A 20,614-nucleotide genomic window follows, 5' to 3' on the forward strand; every position below is an offset into this window, starting at 1 on the left:
ATCAAGCGTTTTATGGCAAATAGCCAACAAGGTCGCAAGAAACGTGTTGGAAAAAAAGGCGCAAAATAACTGCCCATGAATTGAGGAAAATCAAGCGTGAAGCTGCCAAGATGCCATTTGCCACCAGTTTTGTCATATTTCAGAGCTGCAACGTTACTGGAGTATCAAAAAGCACAAGGTGTGCGATACTCAGGGACATGGCCAAGGTAAGGAAGGCTGAAAAACGACCACCTTTGAACAAGAAACATAAGGTAAAATGTCAAGACTGGGCCAAGAAATATCTTAAGACTGATTTTTCTAAGGTTTTATGGACTGATGATATGCAGGTGACTCTTGATGGGGCAGATGGACGGGCCCGAGGCTGGATCAGTAAAGGGCAGAGTGCTCCACTCAGACACCAGCAAGGTGGAGGTGGGGTACTGGTATGGGTTGGTATCATCAAAGATGAACTTGTAGGACCTTTTCAGGTTGAGGATGGAGTGAAGCTCAACTCCCAGACCTTTTCTGGAAGACACCTTCTTCAAGCAGTGGTACAGAAAGAAGTCGGTATCGTTCAAGAAAACCATGATTTTCATGCAGGACAATGCTCCATCACATGCATCCAAATACTCCACAGCGTGGCTGGCCAGTAAGGGTCTAAAAAGAAAAAACGATGACATGGCCCCCTTGTTCACCTGGTCTGAACCCCATAGAGAACCTGTGGTCCCTCATGAAATGTGAGATCTACAGGGAGGGAAAACAGTACACCTCTCTGAACAGTGTCTGGGAGGCTGTGGTGTCTGCTGCACGCAATGCTGATCGTAGATGAGACTGACAGAATCTCTGGATGGAAGGCTTTTGAGTGTCATGGTAAAGAAAGGTGGCTCTATTGGTCACTGATTTGTTTTTGGTTTTGGTTTTTGAATGTCAGAAATGTTTATTTCTAAATTTTGTTATATTGGTTTACCTGGTGATAATAAACAAGTGAGATGGGTATATATTTGTTTTTTATTAAGTTGCCTAATAATTCTGCACAGTAATAGTTACCTGCACAAACCACTCCAACTTCCAAAAATATTAAGCTTGTGATATTTGAGTCTTTTGGGTTGATTGAGAACATAGTTGTTGTTCAATAATAAAAAGAATCCTCTCAAATACAACTTGCCTAATAATTCTGCACACACTGTATATCCCTCTGTCTGTTTATACATCTCTACACCTGTCTGTCTTTCTCTCTATAGGTCTGTCTCTCACCAGCTGTCTGTGTGTATATATCTCTTTTTCTGTTTCTCTTTCTGTCTATATACCCGTCTGTCTTTTTGTCTACCTGTCTAACTGTTTATCTATTTGTCTATATATCTTTCTGTCTGTCTCTTTATCTCAGTCTGTATATTTGTCACTCTGTCTATCTGTGTATATGTCTGTCTCTCTCTCTCTCTCTCTCTCTCTCTCTCTCTCTCTCTCTCTCTCTCTCTCTCTCTCTCTCTCTCTCTCGACATCTCTACATCTTTCTGTCTATATCTCTGTCAATCTATATCTCTTAATGGCTGTCTTTATACATGTCTATCTGTCGGAATTGCTTTCTATGTATCTCTACATGTCTGTCTGTATGTACGTGTCTGTTTGAGACTATCTATCTGTATATACAGTATCTTTTTATGCATCTGTCTATATTGGACTGTCTGTCTGTGTACTCAACTGAGCATGCTGAATGCAGTAACGTCCAGCAACAGAATTCCTAAATACACTTTTTTTCAGAGTTCAGTAATGTTCAGCTCTAGACAACTGGCACTATGTAGGACTATGGTTGTACCACTAGGGGGCCACAGCGGCAGCCTACAAGTCGGTCAGCGTGAGCGACACTGTATAAGACAGTGTTAAAGTCCAGGCTGTTGCTGAAGATGTTTACATTAAATCTTTAGATGATTGTGCGTGTGTGTGTGTGTGTGTGTGTGTGTGTGTGTGTATTTTTGAACAGAGCATCTCAAAGACTGGAGAATGTAATTAAAACACTGCATATTTACAAATCTGGGCTTTCAGCTAACAGCAAATAACAAAGGGTTCAACCAATGCAGAGATATTCAGATTCAGGTTAATATGAATTCATATTTGATATGTTATATATTATACACTACACAGATTAATGATGTTGGCTGTAAACAATAGAAAATCTCTAAGGATGCACCCCATATTTAGATTTATTTATATACCTTCTGAAATCCTTCGTATAGCCTATTTATTATAATTAAATGCTCTCGATTGTTATAGATCATGGCTTGTAGTTCTGTATCTCAGTTAGAGATGGCCAATGAGACCCTCATCACATCAGTGATGCAGATTTGTGCTGGTTGGTGCACCTCTGTACACCTTAAATAGGTGGCTGTGTTACAGATACTGAGCTTCCCTGTGTCATATCATCTCCCTCTGCTTTGGGGAAAAGCTTGTAGTGCTCTTTTTGCTGGACTAAATACTGTAAGAGTTTGGCGTGCAGCTGTCGTTCACGTCTCTAATTGCCAGGTTCTGTTGGCTCTGTGTTTTGAGGTGGGCCAGACGCCTGCCCTGATTCAGCTGTCTGTGTTTCTGAGAGCTTAGAAAAGCACTCGGATTTACCCTGATTCATTCTTTTTTTCATGTCTTTTTTGAAAAAGGATACACTCTACATTTCAGCATTACAGTACAGATAGTTGACGTAGAGTGTGTGTGTGTGTGTGTGTGTGTGTGTGTGTGTGTGATGGGGGGTGGATTAAGGGCTGATTCATTTTCAACAGAGGAGACATTTTCATTAATGTCACCCATTAGTCCTGTTTATCTGTAATGAATTTACTCGGATGCTGAGGCTCTGTGGGTTCATTTTCCCCTACCTGATCTGATCTCCAACATAATTGGGTAAATTGTCAGGAGAGGTCGTTGTGTGTCAAGCTGACCTTCCAGCTGTTCCTGTGATGTCTGTTAGAGAGTTGGCTGCCGGAAAGGAGGCTGCCGGAAAGGAGGCTGCCGGGAAGGAGGCTGCCGGAAAAGAGGCTGCCCGGAAGGAGGCTGCCAGAAGAAGGATGCCTGAAGAAGGATGCCTGAAGGAGGCTGCCGGAAGGAGGCTGCCCGAAGGAGTTGGAGGACTATTCTCAGTCCAGCAGTGACACTGAGGTGTTTAAGCACTCCAGCAGCACTGCTGTGTCTGATCCACTCATACCTGAGAATGACCCACTACCCAAATACTACCTGCTATGTGGTGGTCCAGTGGGATCCTGAGCATTGAAGAGCAGGGTGAAAGGAGCATGTAGTAGAAATTTCATCAGAGATGTCGTAGTTTTGAAATATCATTTTTACATATCGCAGTATACAGTATTACTGTTATACCACTACTCCTCATACTCTTTCAAAATCTAGATCCTGACTTTCAGCTTCCTCACTGAGCTTTCCAAAGCACTGCTCTCCTTTCCATTGCAGGAATCCAGATTTTTCTGGGGTTATGAAAGCCTCCTCTTTCGGTATTGGAGAGCTATTGTTTACAAAAACCCAACAACACTGTCCCAAAAATTAGCTCTGCAATCACAGGCACTTTGTGTAGCTTGCTCCCTCATCTGGTATTTTAAGAACCTTTTTTATAAATTAGTTTTAGGTCCCCTCCTATCAGTCCCGGTGATGTCAGGTGGCAGACCATGTGCGCAAGATGGCGCTAGCTCAATTAGCATCCTCCTGCTGGCTGGGGCATGATTGGAGCAGCATGCTGTACCTGTTCCTGCACAACGCCAGACAATGGCAGGGTCTCGCTGACCCTTATCTTCATCATCTTCAGCCTGAGTCACAGGCTCTCGCGATGCTTTTAGCTTTGTGAAAGCGCAGATGCAGGCGACGGTCAGGAAATGTCAGGAGGCTTAAGTCTGTCTGACCTACTTGTCCACGCCATTCCCCTCTTAAAGGGTGGAGCGATGGAGGTGGCCTGCTCACTTAATTTACCTTCACCTCAGGTGACATCAATCAGCAGCTGTCAGAATTAACATCAGGCGTCTGCAGAGGTGATGGTGTGAGATGGGACATAATTAGTGCAGCATTTCAGTCCGAGTTCCTTTCCAGCTTTTTTTTTTTTTTCCCTCCTCATCCTGTTAGCGCGAGGTTGTGTTTCCCCTCCATCTGATGATGATGTGACGGTTGTTCGGCTTAACATTGTTTATGCCAATGCAAGACATTCGTTAACAAGCCTAAGCTCTGGAATATATATAGACAAAAGTATTGGGACACCTTCTCAAGGCTGTTTCCTGCTTTTGTTGAAGTAACTGTCTCTACTGTCCAGCGAAGAAGGTTGTCTGCTAGATTTTGTAGGAGCTCTGCTGTGAGGATTTGATTTCACTCAGCATCTGAAGTGTTAGTGAGGTCAGGATATTGGATGTTGATGATGATTACCACCCCACCTCATCCACAACTCCCCAACTCATCCCAAAAGGACTGGATGGAGCTCCACCATCCATCATTCCAGAAATCTCAGTTCTTCCACTGCTTCCATTGCACAGCTCAATTCTGGGGGACTTTATACCCCTCTATAGCCCACGCCTGGCATTAGGCAGCATGGAGCCAATAGGTTCATGATGTTTATCTGCTCCAGAGAGTCCTATTCTATTGGCAGTACTTCTCTACAGGGACTAGACAAGTTGTGCATGGGTGCATTTGCACATCTGTGTCAGCAATGGGTGCAATTTGTACACTTGTCCCGAATACGCATTGGCTCAATTCTGGGGAGGGACTCGTTATCACTGGATTGCAAATTGTTTTCGAACCGTGGATCGGCCGCGCAATTTTGACCCCTACTTCAGTGAAATGGTAGGACCTCAGCCGTTTATCCGTTTGGAATTTCACCTTGCGGGAACACCTGAAATAAAAAAAAGGAGAGGATTTTTAGCCATACAGGCAACGAGTCAAAGCAGTCATGTGACAAAATAAACCAATTGCATATCGACACCCACATGCAGCTTAGTGAGCGAATAGCTTCCATACACGCAACAGGCCGCACGGCTGGAAGTGAACCCCAGATCACCCCGATTTTAGGAGGACCGGAGATGGGTCTTTCATACCTGCCCAAGCGTACCGAGCTCCCGGGCCTGGAAATGAATTCTAGTGTTAAAACGTCCCAACTCCCAAGTGTGTGGTTTTTGAGGAAACATGGCAACTCAAGGAACCATTTGAAGGCATACATGGTTCTTGACCTAGTAAATAAAAAATTCTCATGTATGTGATTCATCAACCCCTTAAAAAAAAGCCTGTGGACCGCCGATGGGCCGAAAGAGTTATTACAAGAGAATAGCCCCAACCCGCTTCTACAGAAGACCCTGTAGAGTTACTGAGTAATACCCCTTAGTGTGTATTAATAAGCCTTTCTGCGTTTAGGGGTTGAAGAATTTGATTCAATGTGGATATGCACCGGATAAGGGATCCACTAACGACCCCCTTTTTTAATACTAGTATTTTATTATTATGATTACCACAACAACGACAGTAACAATGTCGCAGCAGTTGTCCATGAGGAAATGTCCAGTATTTCTCTCAGTTTCTCCATCTCTTCTCTCTCTCTAACAGTGTGTCTTTCCCTTTATAGAGTCCACCCACCATCCTGCTTCTTCACACCCTGTCAGACAATGAGGGGGACTGGAGCATTCTGCCCTTGCTGCCTTAGTAAGTGCACCCTCATCCTCACACAACTCCTGCGGGCTCTTTCACGGCTTCGGCCGACTCCGTCTACTTCCTTCATCTACTGCTGCTTAAAATAATGTGCTATTGATGTATTTCCATCTGTAGATATTGACCCCCCACCCCCCTTTTTCCATTTCAGTGAATGCATCGTTGTGCTCTCCAGTGCCATTATGCCCCTGAGCTCCCCTTAAATATGGAGAAGTGCTTGTTTGAAGTGGTGGCCATTATCTGTTGTGTGCAGTGTTTTACTGTAGAGAGTAATGAGCTGTGCTGCAGCGAGTGTGTGTTTGTGCTGTGTGTGTTTGTTTCCTCAGTTTTTCCTCCCACTTTGGGGAGAACTCCTCATGGATTGTGTTTCTGGAGGAGGAGACCAGCGTGAGGCTGGACAGACTTCTCAGTGTCCTCAAGACGTTTGGCCGCAGAAAAGTAAGTGCAGATTTTTTGGACAGGGATGGATCTCTTACCTGTGGCCTGATTACAGTGTAATTCCCAAAGCCTAGTGGCTAATACCCACCACCGTCCCACACCTTTTGGGAATCGGATCACATGACCACATTAACATAAGTACAGGGCTTGAGTTAGGGTTAGGGCTAGGACTAGGGTTAGGGTAAAGGTTAGGGCTAGGACTAGGGTTAGGGTTAGGGCTAGAACTAGGGTTAGGGTTAGGGTTATCCTGTGTGTACATATAGTTGGGCAAGAGTAAATACACTGTATGTCCAAATGTTTGTGGACAGCCTAAGGAAATGCATTCGGCAAGGTTAAATTAATTACCATTGCTAAGACAGATGATACAGATCACACACTGCTTGATTTCAGAAGAAGCAGTGAATGAGCATGTGTCCCAATACTTTTGTCCATATAGTGTATATAATGGAAAAACTATTGTGAATGGTTTTATATGCTTGTTTAGCTGTGCTAAAAGTGTACATCAACAGATGAGCTACAGTCTCCAACTGCACACCAGCAAGATGCAGCTACAAGGGAGGGCTTCTAAGAAGCTAACTCCAATCCTAACCCTATTTTTTATAGAAACCAGGTAAAGAACGAGTTATGCTTTCATTTAGTTTCTTTTTCAGATGTTTGTGGTTCTTTAAAATTCCAATTTAAACAGCCCTATATCAAGAGGCACATGGTGGAACACCAGTTATAAATGGTTCGTCTCCATAACTGGAGATATCCTCAAGTCATCTGATGTCTGAGTAGGGCATACATAACTTTCAGTAGTTCATCCCTTTGAATTCACAAACGTATTGGGACACCCATTCATAGTTTCTTCCAACATCAAGGTCATTAAAAATCAGTTGATCCTCTTTTGTTGGAGTAACTGTCTCTACTGTCCAGGGAAGAGTCTCTATGATTTTGGAAGATCATTGCTGTGAGGTTCAATGCCTTCATACCGTTCCTCAGTACTAGACAGAACCCTCTTTACTAGGAATCTCCAGCTAAAGAACAGCAAGGTGCAGCTACAAGGGAGGGGCTTCTGAGGACTTAAGATAAGATAAGATAATCCTTTATTAGTCTCACAGTGGGGAAATTCTCAGTGTCACAGCAGCAAAGGGATAGCAAGACACTCAGATGCAAAAACGTAGATAAATTACCACTATAAAGAGTAGGGCTCTTTGCATTTCCTTAGGAGGGGTGTCCACAAACATTTGGGCATACGTTGTAGTTACTCTTTATAGTGGTAATTTACCACTATATACACAATATAAATAATAAAAGTAAAAAAAAACTCTGAGAAAAAACAATATTATTTACAGATAATTGCAAATTGACCCTTAAGGCTTTAAACTTGTGAAGCCTGTGAGGCTACAGGGCTAACCCAAACCCCAACCCGAACCCTAGTTCGTATAGAAACCACTTTACCAGGTCAAGAACCATATATGCTATCAATCGTTGCGTTCATTGGTCATGGTCATTAAACAAAGCATTGCCTTTACTAAAGAACCTGTGAAGAACTTCCTTTCTAACAGGTGTATGATAGAGGACCGTTCTTCAGGACTATACAGAACACTGTTTGCAAAGATTTGGCATCAACCGATAAGCTACAGTCTCCATCTAAACACCAGCATGGTGGAGCTACAAGGGAAGGGCTTCTGAGATCCTGTCCTGAGGGTCTACACAGCAACAGGGCGTAAATGTTGAATGATGTCCTGACTTATTTACTCACAGTTCATCACAGAAGCATTTCAGGATTGCGCTCTGATTAGCTGGTTTAGCTACTGAAAGTGAGCATGACAGATTCGGGCCGGCGAGGAAGCCAGGGGCAGCAGTGGCAGAGAAAAGCTTCCTTTATTTGTCAGTAACAGTTTCCTCGTGCGTTCGAAGCTCTTTGTAATATGTCCTTTAACGTTCAGCAGTGCGGAGCAGAGGCTCTGTTTGTGGCCTGGAGGCGCTGTGGTTCCGCAGCTGGGCTCTGATCAATACACTTGAGTTTTATGGCTTAGCATTTTTTCCAAACACCTAATAAATCACTGCTGTTGTTGCTAATGCTGCTGTGACTGTGCTATGTGAGTTGTAAGTTTCCAGGTGCTCTGAATTCATCCTCTTTACTGAAGTAAGGGAATGGCTCTAGCCACATTATCATGGCCTAAACACATAAATAGACAGAAGATGAAAACAGGCTGGACTTAACTGGAGCTACCTTGTAGTATGGACATACGTAGCTTTTAGTAGTTTATCCCTTTGAATTCACAAAAGTATTTGAACACCTATTCATTGTTTCTTCCAACATCAAGGCCATTTAACAAGTGTTTATCCTGTATTTGTTGGAGTAACTGTGTCCGCTGTCCAGTGAAGAAGGTTTTCTACTAGATTTTGGAGGAGCATTGCTGTGAGGACTTGATTGCATTCAGTGACAGGTCTGGAGCTCTGCTGCAGTTATTAAGTCAGCAGAGCTCAGCACTCTGCCCTGACCCCGCTCTGTAACTTTACGTGGTCTGACAGACACTCGGTGGACACTGAGCTGCTCTCTGTGAGCTGTTCCCCCTAAACTCTTCCACTGTTCAATAGTAACACCACTCACAGCTGATGGAGGAAGATCTAGGAGGGAGGGTATTATAAAATTTCACCAGCTGACTTGTTGTTGTTGGTGCAGCGGTGTCTCCTATTACATACAGAACCACGCTGGAGTTCAGTGAGCTCTGTAGAACCCACTCCCATTCTTTCACTAATCTGTGTAAGAAAGGCAGACTGTAGGGCTAGGGGCTTGATTTTATACACCTGTGGCAATGAGACTGCATAAAACGCCTGAATTCAAAGATATGTGTCCCAATACTTTTGTCCATATAATGTTTCTGTCCCTATTATCCAGATTGTAATGTGCTGGAACACAACAGACTATGTATCAGAGCTGCTGCCTGAAATTGGCATCACTCTCACCACATCTCTCTCTCTCTCTCTCTCTCTCTCTCTCTCTTTCTGTGCTTTTAGGAGTGGTTTCTTGGCAAGTCGCTGCACGATGATGAATCCACCATCATCCACCATTATGCCTTTGCGGAGAACCCCTCTGCCTTCAAGTACCCGGACTTCTCTGCAGGATGGGCTCTGAGCATTCCCCTCGTCAACAGGTCTCTCGCCCTCAGCCTCAGGCTCATTATGAAACTAGCAGTGCCACATGTACCGTCCTATTCCAGTGTAATATGTGATTTTGGGACGGTGCTGATGCAGCCAGTACTTCTAAATGCTGTGTGTCCCATTTCACCCCATTAAAATCCACATCTACACATTAGCTGAGGTGACCAGCATAGGGCTGCTTTATTACATTAATGTCCGTAATAGTGGTCAGCACTGTCGGACCTTTCATTTTATTCTGTAAAGAACATATTTTTTTTGGCTTCATGACCGACAGATGGACAGGAATTACTATAAAACTTTGTTATGGGAATGTACAGTTACTGTTACAGTGTTACAGAAGAACAGGAACCAGGAACTTACTTATTTATTTATAGGATGTATTCAACCAAATGATTGGAAAAGCAGACTGCCTTCAGTGATCCTATCTTGATTAAATATTCAGATGAACCAAGTCCTGGCTGTAAAATATTTTTAGACTGGCGAGGGTATGTATGTATGTAAATGTATAGATATATACATAAAGGAAAAAAAGTATTGGGACACAGCTCTTTGAATTTAGGTGTTTAATTTAGTCCCATTGCCACAGGTGTATTCAGCCAGACACTAAATATGTAAAGCCTACAGGCTCAGGGGTGCTGTTAAAGGGAAAAGATGATATTATTATTATTATTATTATTATTACTATTAACATTGAAACTTTATTGCCATAAGTGTCGGGGCACACCTCCTAATCATTGGCTAGGGTCATTCATACACAAAGTGCTGTGTATGCAGTATGACTAATATATGACAGATTTTTTCATTTATATAATTATTGTTTACTTAATGGGGACAGAAACATTAAATGAACAAAAGTATGGGGTGTTTGATTCGGTCTCATTGCTACAGGTGTATAAAGTCACGCCTCTAGTCATGCAGTCGGCCTTTCTTACACACATTAGTGAGAGACTGGGAGGTTCTGAAGAGCTCACTGAACTCCAGCGTGGTTCTGTATGTAATAGGAGACACCGCTGCAACAACAACAACAAGTCAGCTGGTGAAATTTAGACCTTCTCTCCTAGATCTTCCTCCATCAGCTGTGAATGGTGTTATTATTGAACAGTGGAAGAGTTTAGGAGGAACAGCTCACAGAGAGCAGCTCAGTGTCCACCGAGTGTCTGTCAGACCACGTAAAGTTACAGAGCAGGGTCAGGGCCGAGTGCTGAGCTCAGAGCAGAGTGCAGAAAAGCCTCCAACTGACTCAATAACTGCAGCAGAGCTCCAGACCTGCTGCTGCTGGTAGAGCTTAGAGCAAAGGAGGACCAGCTCCATATTAATAATGCCTATAGGTTTAGAATTAGATGTAAAAGCTGCTGTATGTGTCCTAATACTTTTGTCCATTTTGTTATGGCATATAAAACAGCATGTTCTTGACATATTGCCTAGAGGACGTGTGCTGAGAACAGCCATGAAGGAATTGTCAGACGTAGCTGAAAGATCTACTCAGCAGTTGTGGATAAGAAGAGCTGAGGTTGGGTGGGGAAGGGTGTAGTGCTCATGCTGTTGGTGTAATGTTATGAAAGGTGTGAGTAATCTGGCAAAATCCTGAGCAGTGAGCTTGGGGGAGAGTGGGTCTGGGACACCACTGTTGGTACTTTTACTGTTGAGCCCTCCAGAGGTCTCATGGGCTTAAAAAAGAGAAACAGCAGTAGACCTGTAGACCACTGTGAGGAGCTGTGCTTCTGGACCCTTGTCAAGCCAGTATCAGACCATAGTGTAGCTGTGGACTGATCACAGCAACATAACAGGGTAAAGTAGTTGGTGGTTGAGGTGGGCTTAACCCTGAGAAGCCCTGACTGAGGGAAGTGCCTAGTTGAGGACCCTGGGGAAGAGGTTGTAATGTAGGGGGTAATTAGATTAGGGGTGAAGGGAATAGGCTGGGCCCTATTTGTAACTCTATATAGTGTAAGGTTCAGGGTATTTTTTTTTTTTTTCATTTAGCTTTGTCATATTTTGTATCTGGCAGTTTTTCATTACATTACCTTTCATTGAAATGAGTCCCACCCACTTGGGAGAGTTGACACATTAGCACTATTTTCTGCATTTTATTAAAGGAATGATCAAGATATGAAGGGAGGGTGAGAATTGAACATTTGTTTCTGTAAATTCAGAACATCCTCCGTTATTATTGGTGTGGAAGTGCTTTCACTGGTTTTAATGGATGTGATTTTCCCATTTCAGGCTTGCAAATAAGGTGCTGGAGGAGCCTCTAAAGTCAGACTTCACCATAGACCTCAAACACGAGGTAAGCAAACCAGCATGGTCAATTTATTTATTCATAAATAAATAAAAGGTCCACTTTTAAAGCAGAATGATGCCACTGTTTACTCAGAAAATACCCTTAGCTAGTTTATATAGACTAGAATCCAAAAGATCCCTCTAAGCTTAGATACTACTAAACACAAAAGTCAGGAAGGAGACCATAATGCTTGAGGCGACACTTCGCCCAAGTACTTATGGAAGTTGAGGGTCTTCAGTCTGGGTTTGAAGACAGTGGGTGTTGGACTCTGCTGTTCGGACACCCAGGGGAACTTCATTCCACCACTTCGGTGCAGGACAGAGAAAAGCCTGGACGCTCGTCTTCCGTGGATCATAAAGGATGGCGGGTCGGGCCGAGCCGTACTTGAAGCTGGAAGGACTCTTGGTGCGGATCGGCTTTTCACCATCGCCATCAGTACGAAGAGGCTGGTTGGTCCAGTCTAAGCTTTGTAGGCCAGCATCAGGGGTCTGAATCTGATGCAGGCAGCAGCTACAGGAAGTCTCCAGTACAGTATAGGTAGGACAATAGTGCTAGGACAGTGGACAAAACAAGAGACAGGGTCCACAGAAGAGTAAAACAGAGAGTTCAGGAAAGTATTCTGGGGTAGACCGGGTAGACCCGTCTGGAGCTGTAAACAGCATCACGTACATATCTTTAACAAGGTGCACACTGCAGGTATGAGTATAGCAGCTAGTGCTCAGGTAAAGAGAATACACAGCTTATGTACAGAGAGGGAGTTCAGCTACTCCACTGCTGCTTGCTTGTAATAAAACTCATATACTACATCAAATGTTGCCCCAGTATAATGTCCCATTATATTAACAGATTTCCCTTTAATTTAGTAAAAAAAACTTTTAATTATCAGAGGAACGATACTCCAGTGTCTTTTCCTCCCAAATGTTTATTAGGCACATCTGTGGCACACAGCTGATTTGCTGCAGACCGTAATCTAAATGCAGAACGAAAAAGAACAGAACTCCCTTCTAATGGCAGCTCCAGCACCTGCCCGCTGGCCTCTATTACAAGCGTGCTTTAAGTCAATGGGAGCTCTGTGTAATCGATTGTATGCTCCAGATGCGTCTGCCGGAGATTACTTTGACGAACACTACGGTGTTCCTGTAAGACGTTGCTGCTGATGAAGATTGTGTTTTATAAATATGTAACCAAAACAAAGCAAAAATAAATAAATAAATAAATAAATAAATACAGCTACTGCTACTCCGCGCTCACACACTCTCTCTAATCTTTCATTCCAGTTTTTTCCCCAGGCTTTACATCCCCCAGTTCTCCAATCTGAAAGAGTCTGTCACGTTGCAGGGCTGGGGACATTCTGTATCTTCTGCAAAACTCCATCTCTCTCGCTCTCGCTCTCTCTCTTTTCTCGCTCTGTATTTTCTCCACATGAGCTGATGAGCTTTTCCCTGCCCATCCCTGTGTGTGTGTGTGTGTGTGTGTGTGTGTGTGTGTGTGTGTGTGTGTGTGTGTGTGTGTGTGTTTGTGTGTGAGAGCATATTATGTATTTTCCTATTTCTTTCTTTCTTCTCTAGGATAATAGACTTTGTTGGTTATGGGATATATATATATATATATATACACAGCTCTGGAAGAGATTTCTTCTTATATCTGCATCTCTATGTGTACGGCAGTCATTTTCTTCCAGGCCTTTCATCAAACAGAGCTGAGTTTCCTGAATTTGCAGACTATGAAAGCCATGAAGTCCCAACAGTAATGTGAAAGACTAGTGGAGAGTCTGCCAGGACTGAAAAGCTGTGATTGGCTGTCAAGCTTATTTCACCATAGGGTTTTTTAAATGCTCTCAAAGTTCAAATATTAGTACTGTTGTTTAAATTTGAGTAATAATTTTCTTAGCATTATGATTATAATAATAATTTCTTTGCATTAGTTGAGCAATTCTGCAAATGATTCTGCAAATTGAGTCATTTCTGCAAGTAAATGCTCTAAATAGTAATATTTTTATTTGGAGTTTAGGGAAAATAGTTTAGGGGTTGTCCCATGGTTTATGAAATACAACTGCATAATAAATGCATATAAATATATATAAATATATACAGGTATGTATTTAAGGCTATGTAATAGCCAGACTGCATGATTTTTAATACATTAATATACAATATGTAAATACAGTACACACAATGTGTTGGATAGAAGAACACAGGATCGGGGACTAATGGCAGTTTTTAATTTTTTCATGATTTCATGATGAACGGACCAATAGAAATGCTCCAAAATGACTCTGAATTAAATCTTTTCACATACAAGTACGAAGTTTTTTTACATGCTAATATTGGCCATATGTAAAATGGGATATATAGAAGATTGTAAAAAAATTAACAGCTGACATCAGCTGCATTTCCTTTCTTTTGAACTGTACAATAATCAAACCGCATTCTGTCATTCTAGGTGGCGCTGTATATTTGGGATGAAGGTAAAGGGCCCAGACTGACGGCCGTCCCAGAGCTGTGTACGCTGCCAGAGCATTCCCCCAAAGCCCAGGACTGCGCCACCACCGTTAGCACCCACTCACCACTGTGTGTAGGTAACCGCAAGACCTGGCCACCACAGCCACCAGCGTGGCCTTAGGCACGTTAAAGCAGCCTAGTGCGCTGACTGTAGAGGATCCGCTGCTAACCCCAAAATAATAATAATAATAATAATAAGGCCTCAGAACTGGTTCCAAATCCGGCAGATTGTTTTATGAAGTATTTCACTTTAATATTACTTAAAGAACTGTGGAGGGATTACAGAACGGGAACGCCACATAAAAAAGGTCTTCTCCAGCGTTTTTCCATAAATGTTGTCCATAAATTTTGCTAGACCGTATTTTTTACTGGGAGAGGTGCTAACATGTTAGGCAGTTTTGTGGCTAGAGAGAATAGACAGCCTGAGAGTGCGGTTAGAGTGACGGTATGGCAACTGAACAAGCAGCAGTTTTCCTGAACTTTGTCTAGGGTCAGGGATGTGTTTTTGCCAGGGTGAGATCTTTTTCACGGAGTTCCTTAGAGCTCCGAGTTTTCAGGGATTATCCTCCTCCTGCTCCGGTCTTACTGTTCTCCTTTTCTCAGATCTATGCAGCTTTGATCGGCTTCTGGATTGGGAAGGTTCTTGTCTTTGTTTTCTTTTTTTTTAAGGTCTCAATCATGAAGGTCGAATCATGCATGAAGTAACTTAGTCGACAGATGAATACATTAAAAGTCTAAAGCTTGTGATCCACTAGTTTGACACACAGACAAGGTTCCTCGGCAAACTGTGTGATTTCTCAGGTTGTTGCAGCTGAGCAAAGGCGGCCTGCAGGTTATTAGACATATGATGTATTTTAAGGTCCTTTACACCCTAGGCTATACAAGTCCAAATATTTGTGGACACCCTTTCTAACGAATGCATTCAGCTACTTTAAATGCAAATGCACACACGTTCAGCATGTCTAGTCCCTGTAGTGAAGTATTGCCAATAGAATAGGACTCTCTGGAGCAGATAAACATCATGAACCTATTGGCACCATGCTGCCTAATGCCAGGTGTGGACTAGAGGAGTATAAAGCCCCCCAGTATTATTGAGCTGTGGAGCAGTGGAGGAACTGTGTTCTCTAGAATGGTTCATATGGTTTTCCATCCAGTACTTTTGGGATAATTTGGGCTTGAGGTGGGGTAGTGATCATTGCAGCTTCCTGACCTCATTAACGCTGAATGCAGTCAAATCCTCACAGCAGTGCGGATCTCCAAAATCTAGTAGAAAGCCTTCTTTGGACAGTAGAGACAATCAATGTGTCCCAATACTTTTGTCCATCTAAGGAAGCTTCTTCGGTCCACACTTTTCAGTTTGGTCCAAACTAAAATAGCTATGGTCTGGACCAAAGGACTACATTTTGGTCAACCACAAAAGGTGGTCCTGGTCCAGATCAAACGAACCGGTTCTTTGCAGAGTGAGAGTGGTTTAGACCTTCAGACCAATTATGGGCTGTTGAGGCAGGCTATCACCACCCATTAAACCATAGAAGAAAAAAAGGAAGTGAAAATAAGTGACAGGAGCATGCAGGGAGGATGTATCTGCCAGTGATGATCTAACTGTTGCAGGATGATCTCATTCATTTGGTGGATTGCAGCTCGTCTCAAGTTCTGAGCTTGAAGCTTGTTGGTGCTGCTGGTAGCAATGCTGTAATATCAGCTGTTTAGTGGAACCCAATCAATCTGTTCGGGAAAGCCGATCCCCTGAACTGACGACACTCCGACATCAGACTTGCAGCCCTCTACAAACCAATCCATGTCAATCAGTATTGGTAAAAGCAGCCCATGTAGGTGCAGACGACGGGACGTAGGTCGTATATCATGCAAAGTTCTGTAGTGTGCTCACTAAACTGCAGTGTGAAAGCAGAACTAACCAGCTCAAATGTTCATACGGTGACCAAAACATCAAGACTTTCAGGTGCTAGAATGCCCTTAAGATGCTCTATTCCATTTTTAGAAATTCTCTTCTAAGAGTTTAAGGGGTCTAGAGGTCATTAGGGGAGACGCGCTAATTGAATTTACATTAAATACAGAAATCCAGACAACAACACAGGCGGGGGGAGTGCTTTCGGACTGCTTGATTTTTTTTATTTTTTTTCAAGGTTCTGTAGTTCAGGCTGAGAATTTATTAGCGTATAATTGCTAATTCACATTCAGAGCTACTGCCTGAGACGGATCATTCATGAAGTATTCATGAGTGATAGAGCCTGCCTCTACCACCCACCTTTCCCTAAGTGGAGAATTGCTAATGGTGTGCTTCAGCTTTTATTATTGTGCATTAGACAACACTTTACCTCTCATAGTTTGCCTTCCTCTTCAACCTTCATGAACTTTAGAGATGAAAAATCAACTGATCAGGTGAAAGTTTCTTATCTACCTCTCCCAGTTTCCCATCATTTTACTCCTGTAAGCATTCCAAGCAAGACACTGTAGGCAGAAATGGTGGTTTTCAGATTTTTTGGGGGTAAACTGCATCTATAACGAATATTCTCATAAACTAGAATCATATAAAAAGATTAATGGTGCGTCTGTGTTAAATGATATTCACTCCCATAACTGACCTTAGCTGAATTAATAAAGGTCCGGCTCTGCAACATCTACCACAACATCTAACCCACCAAACACATTATCTCCTATATAACTGAAAAGCTTGGTTTCTATACAGTCTAGTTCCAGATATCCAGATATGTACATTTGCTTTTTTTAATGACAATCTCCACATTTGGTGCATGTTTCCTGGGATTTCACAGCAGTCTTAAAAATAATGGTGCTTCCATAAGTAGTGTTATAGAAGAACTGTTATTGGTTCCATAAAGAAGCATGTTTTTGTTGTGTAGATATGTGAGGGTGAACCTTTTAATGGTCTGCAGGACCTTCACTGCATGTAAACATTCTTCACCAATTTATAGGGTTTCTGGCCCTTACACCTCATAAAAGTGGTTCTTCTATATCATTGCTTAAAGAATCATTTAAAGCACATTTGTAGGTAAGAATGTAGGTAACAGTTCTTAAGCAGGTGGGTCTAAACACCTAAAAAGCTTTTCTCAACATTCAGAATCAGCTCCTAACCCTTTATTACGGAGAATTAATACGGAGAAATTTAATATTACAGAGAAATTCTGAGCTGAACGTCATGGTTAATAGTCGACTTTCGAGACTTTTTTGTGGCATCGAGGTTGGGTAGTATCCACTTTCCTATGCCGTTATTCCACCTCTAATTCATACCGCGATGTACGGGATGACCTGTGGTGAGGGGTTTACTCATGTTTACGTAGCTTCCATACAATTCCATACTGCCTTTTTCCTTTATTTTTGAAAAATGACCAAATACAGCGTCCAGTTTGCTCACAGGGTGACTAAGTGAAGACTCTGTAGTTTTGAATCAGTCATTGAATAAATGTCAAACCATCAGTCTGACCATTACAACTGTTAAACTGCTGTGAATCAGGAGAGAGAAGCTGGTTAGTGTTAGCTTAGTTAGCAGGATAACAGTCTGCTCTCCACAGGACAAACTGACTGAAAGTTTAGATGATTACGACTCAAGCGACTGGTGGCTTACGATGGAGCGACTGCTGCTGAAAGGACAGAAAGCAGAATTCATAGGCTTTTCCTGGTGGTTTTGGATCTGTAGCCACTATCTAAGCTCAGCACTACCTAAGCCTTTGCTTAACTAGCTCAGCTACAGCTCTGAGTATCAGATGGCCTAGAGCAGCGCTGCTCATTTACATTTAAGGCATTTAGCAGACAATCTTCTCCAGAGCGACTTACAAAAGTGCTTTGCTATTTATCCAAGAAAAACCTCAGCTAGTTTGAATAGACTAATAGATCAAAGATTCCTCTAAGTTTAGACTCTACAAAACACAAGTCTATAAGGTGAACACTCTACTATTCGCACAAGTACTCTCAGAAGAGGAGGGTCTTCAGTCTGGGTTTGAAGACAGCGAGCGCACACACACACACACACACACACACACACACATGCACACACACATGCACACACACATGCACACACACATGCACGATAATTGGAGTTAGATTCCAAAGTAAAAGCTCTGTGATTGATTGTGAGCAACAGGCATTTCCTGAAAACGAGCAAGCTCCTGCTGAGCACTGCTGCACTGTCTGTCCTTCTGTCACCGTGTATGTGTGTGTGTGTGTGTGTGTGTGTGTGTGTGTGTGTGTGTGTGTGTGGTTGTGTAAGTGTGTTTGAACAGTATAGTAGAGTTTGGAACTGTAGTTTCACTATAGTGTGGTTTCAAAGGGCTGAAGTGTGATCCATTAGAATAAAGGCCCACCCAGGATCCCACCAACATCAGTTTTTAAAGAGCTGCAGAATCCAATAATATTTGACCGTAGAGCCGCAGTTTCACGCTGGCTGCAGTTTCAGGCAAGTTGCATTCAGCACATATTCTGACACTCGGTTTGGTTTATTTTAACAAGGCTAATCAATATGTCAGTCATTTAAGGTGGGTTTCCGATATGGTAACGTTAAAATGTTTAGACATTCACAGGGCAAATATTACACGTTAGCTTATTTTTGGCATAATATAGACATCAAACAAACATTAAAATAATATAAATTATGGTAATAAAAATAGCAGCTTTGTGGGGGGGCGGCGGGGGCAGGTGGTCGAATCCCAGTCATTCTGCTAGCTGACTGAGCACAGTTGGTCTTGCTCTCTCCAGGGTGGGTAGATGGCACCCATTGTGGTGCTGGCCGTCACTGGCACTTGCAGGCTGTTGCATTGGAGCCAGGTACGCGGTTGCTGGCCCTCACTGGTGTCAGGGGCATCGCGTGCGATGGGGAGGAGATTATGTACAGGCTGGGTAATTAGCAGTCCAAATCGGGGAGAAAACGGGTGAAAATCTGATAAAATTAATAAATTAAATAAAATTAAAAAGCAGCTTTAAGATCACTCCACTGACTGGAACCGGGAGAACGGCATCTCGGTCATTCCCACTCTGGGCCGGAACGCTGCTACTGCACTATTTAGCTTGGGTGGTGGAGCTGCACTACGAGACTTCTCTCCAGAACTGCTAGCGTCATATTAGTGTAAAATCTTGTAGTATTACTCTACCGCCTCAGTCCACATGCCTCTATATCTTCTGGAGCTTGTCCAGAAATGCACGTGTACAGCTGTCCGCAAGAGGGCACTCAAAGTGTGATTTATAAATTCAGCACTAGAGTACAAGTGAATAAAAAAAAAAAACAAGATAACAAGGCTGACCTTCTTAAAGAAGTGTGATGTGAAAATTCGCGTTTTGGTCCTGGGCTCCCCCTGCAGGTGTGGAGTGTAATTTACATTTACTCCACTGCTGTTAATGCAGACCATGCATTGAACACCCCGTAATGGACGAGCTGAGCGATCCAGACTCAGCACCTAGTGTGAAAGAAGCATGTGGACTGAGGTGGTGCAGTAATACTACAGGATTTTATGCATATAGTTCTCACTATTGAAGTCCTCCTAAGCACATTCAATGATGCTGAGGTCTGGACTCCATTGCTCTGAAGACTCCAGCAGCTTCTTTGTTTGATTTGGCTCCACATCCTTTCAGACCCACAGCTAAAATGAGTGATGGAGAGGGAGGCCATCACTAGACTAAATGTTGTTGTCCTGGTCTCCTGGTCTCAGAATTGCTAAAGGACCATCACCAGGCACCTGTGATCTTTTGCTGATAGGTCATTTAGCTGGCGCTTGTAATTGTTGGCTGTTTTGACTGGAAATTAAATAAATGATGGGTGATATCAGATGCAGTGTATACATTATGTACGTGCCTGTGAGCAATTCTTTCTGACTCTCGCTCTCTCTCTCTCTCTGTCTGATCATCTTCCCTCCAGGGTGAGCCTGTCAGAAGGGAGGATATATTTGTGGCAGTGAAAACATGTAAGAAGTTCCACTCAGAAAGAGGTGAGTTGTTTGACCTTGGAGAGCTTCATTGGCTAATCGTGCCGTTCTTCTTCTCCATCTGAGCACTTTTGTGTCTTTGCAGCAGAAATACTGTTTGTCCTGAGAGCCAGCCAAACATGAGAGCTGTGATTGGCAGTCAAGCTTATTTCACCATAGTGATTTCTGAATGCTCTCAGATATTAAGTTCAGATATTAGCACTGTGTTGTTGAAATTTCTATAATAACGTCTTTACATTATAATTATTAGAATCATTTCTTTGCATTATTTGAGAAGTTGTCATTTCTGCTAATAAATAAATGCTCTAAATAGTCATTTTTTGGGGGGGGGGGTTAGGGGAAATGTTGTCCATGGTTTATGAAATACAACACAAATGTTAATTTCTCTAAAAAAAAAAAAAAAACTCTGCCTATAAATAATACAACCAGAGAAACTGATAATGTAGGGTTGTCTCCTTTTTTCTGGAGCTGTAGGCTTGGCATTTGTATTAATATTACTAAATGTCTCATATTAAAATTGCTGTTTTACAAGAACTGGATTGGTTGAAGATTAGTGTAATGTCATTTTCAGGCCTATTCGTTCCCTGAAGAACCTATTAATATAGGCTGATTACTATACCAGAGTTTGTTCCAACCCTGTAATGTGATTGGCT

The 20,614-nt window shown here is 42.6% G+C and overlaps 1 protein-coding gene across 1 annotated transcript in view; it reads left to right on the forward strand.

Moving 5' to 3' along the window:
- The window catches only part of b3glcta (beta 3-glucosyltransferase a), a 193,249-nt gene that overhangs the window by 128,404 nt on the left and 44,231 nt on the right, over positions 1-20,614 (forward strand). The window contains exons 5-10 of the mRNA XM_072690983.1: positions 5,564-5,640; positions 5,973-6,084; positions 9,091-9,227; positions 11,455-11,518; positions 13,955-14,086; positions 19,895-19,964. Of these exons, the coding sequence (XP_072547084.1) occupies positions 5,564-5,640; positions 5,973-6,084; positions 9,091-9,227; positions 11,455-11,518; positions 13,955-14,086; positions 19,895-19,964 (592 nt within the window). The remainder of the gene's footprint in view (positions 1-5,563; positions 5,641-5,972; positions 6,085-9,090; positions 9,228-11,454; positions 11,519-13,954; positions 14,087-19,894; positions 19,965-20,614) is intronic.

This window comes from Salminus brasiliensis, chromosome 11 (assembly GCF_030463535.1).
Source record: "Salminus brasiliensis chromosome 11, fSalBra1.hap2, whole genome shotgun sequence".
Classification (NCBI taxonomy): Eukaryota; Metazoa; Chordata; class Actinopteri; order Characiformes; family Bryconidae; genus Salminus; species Salminus brasiliensis.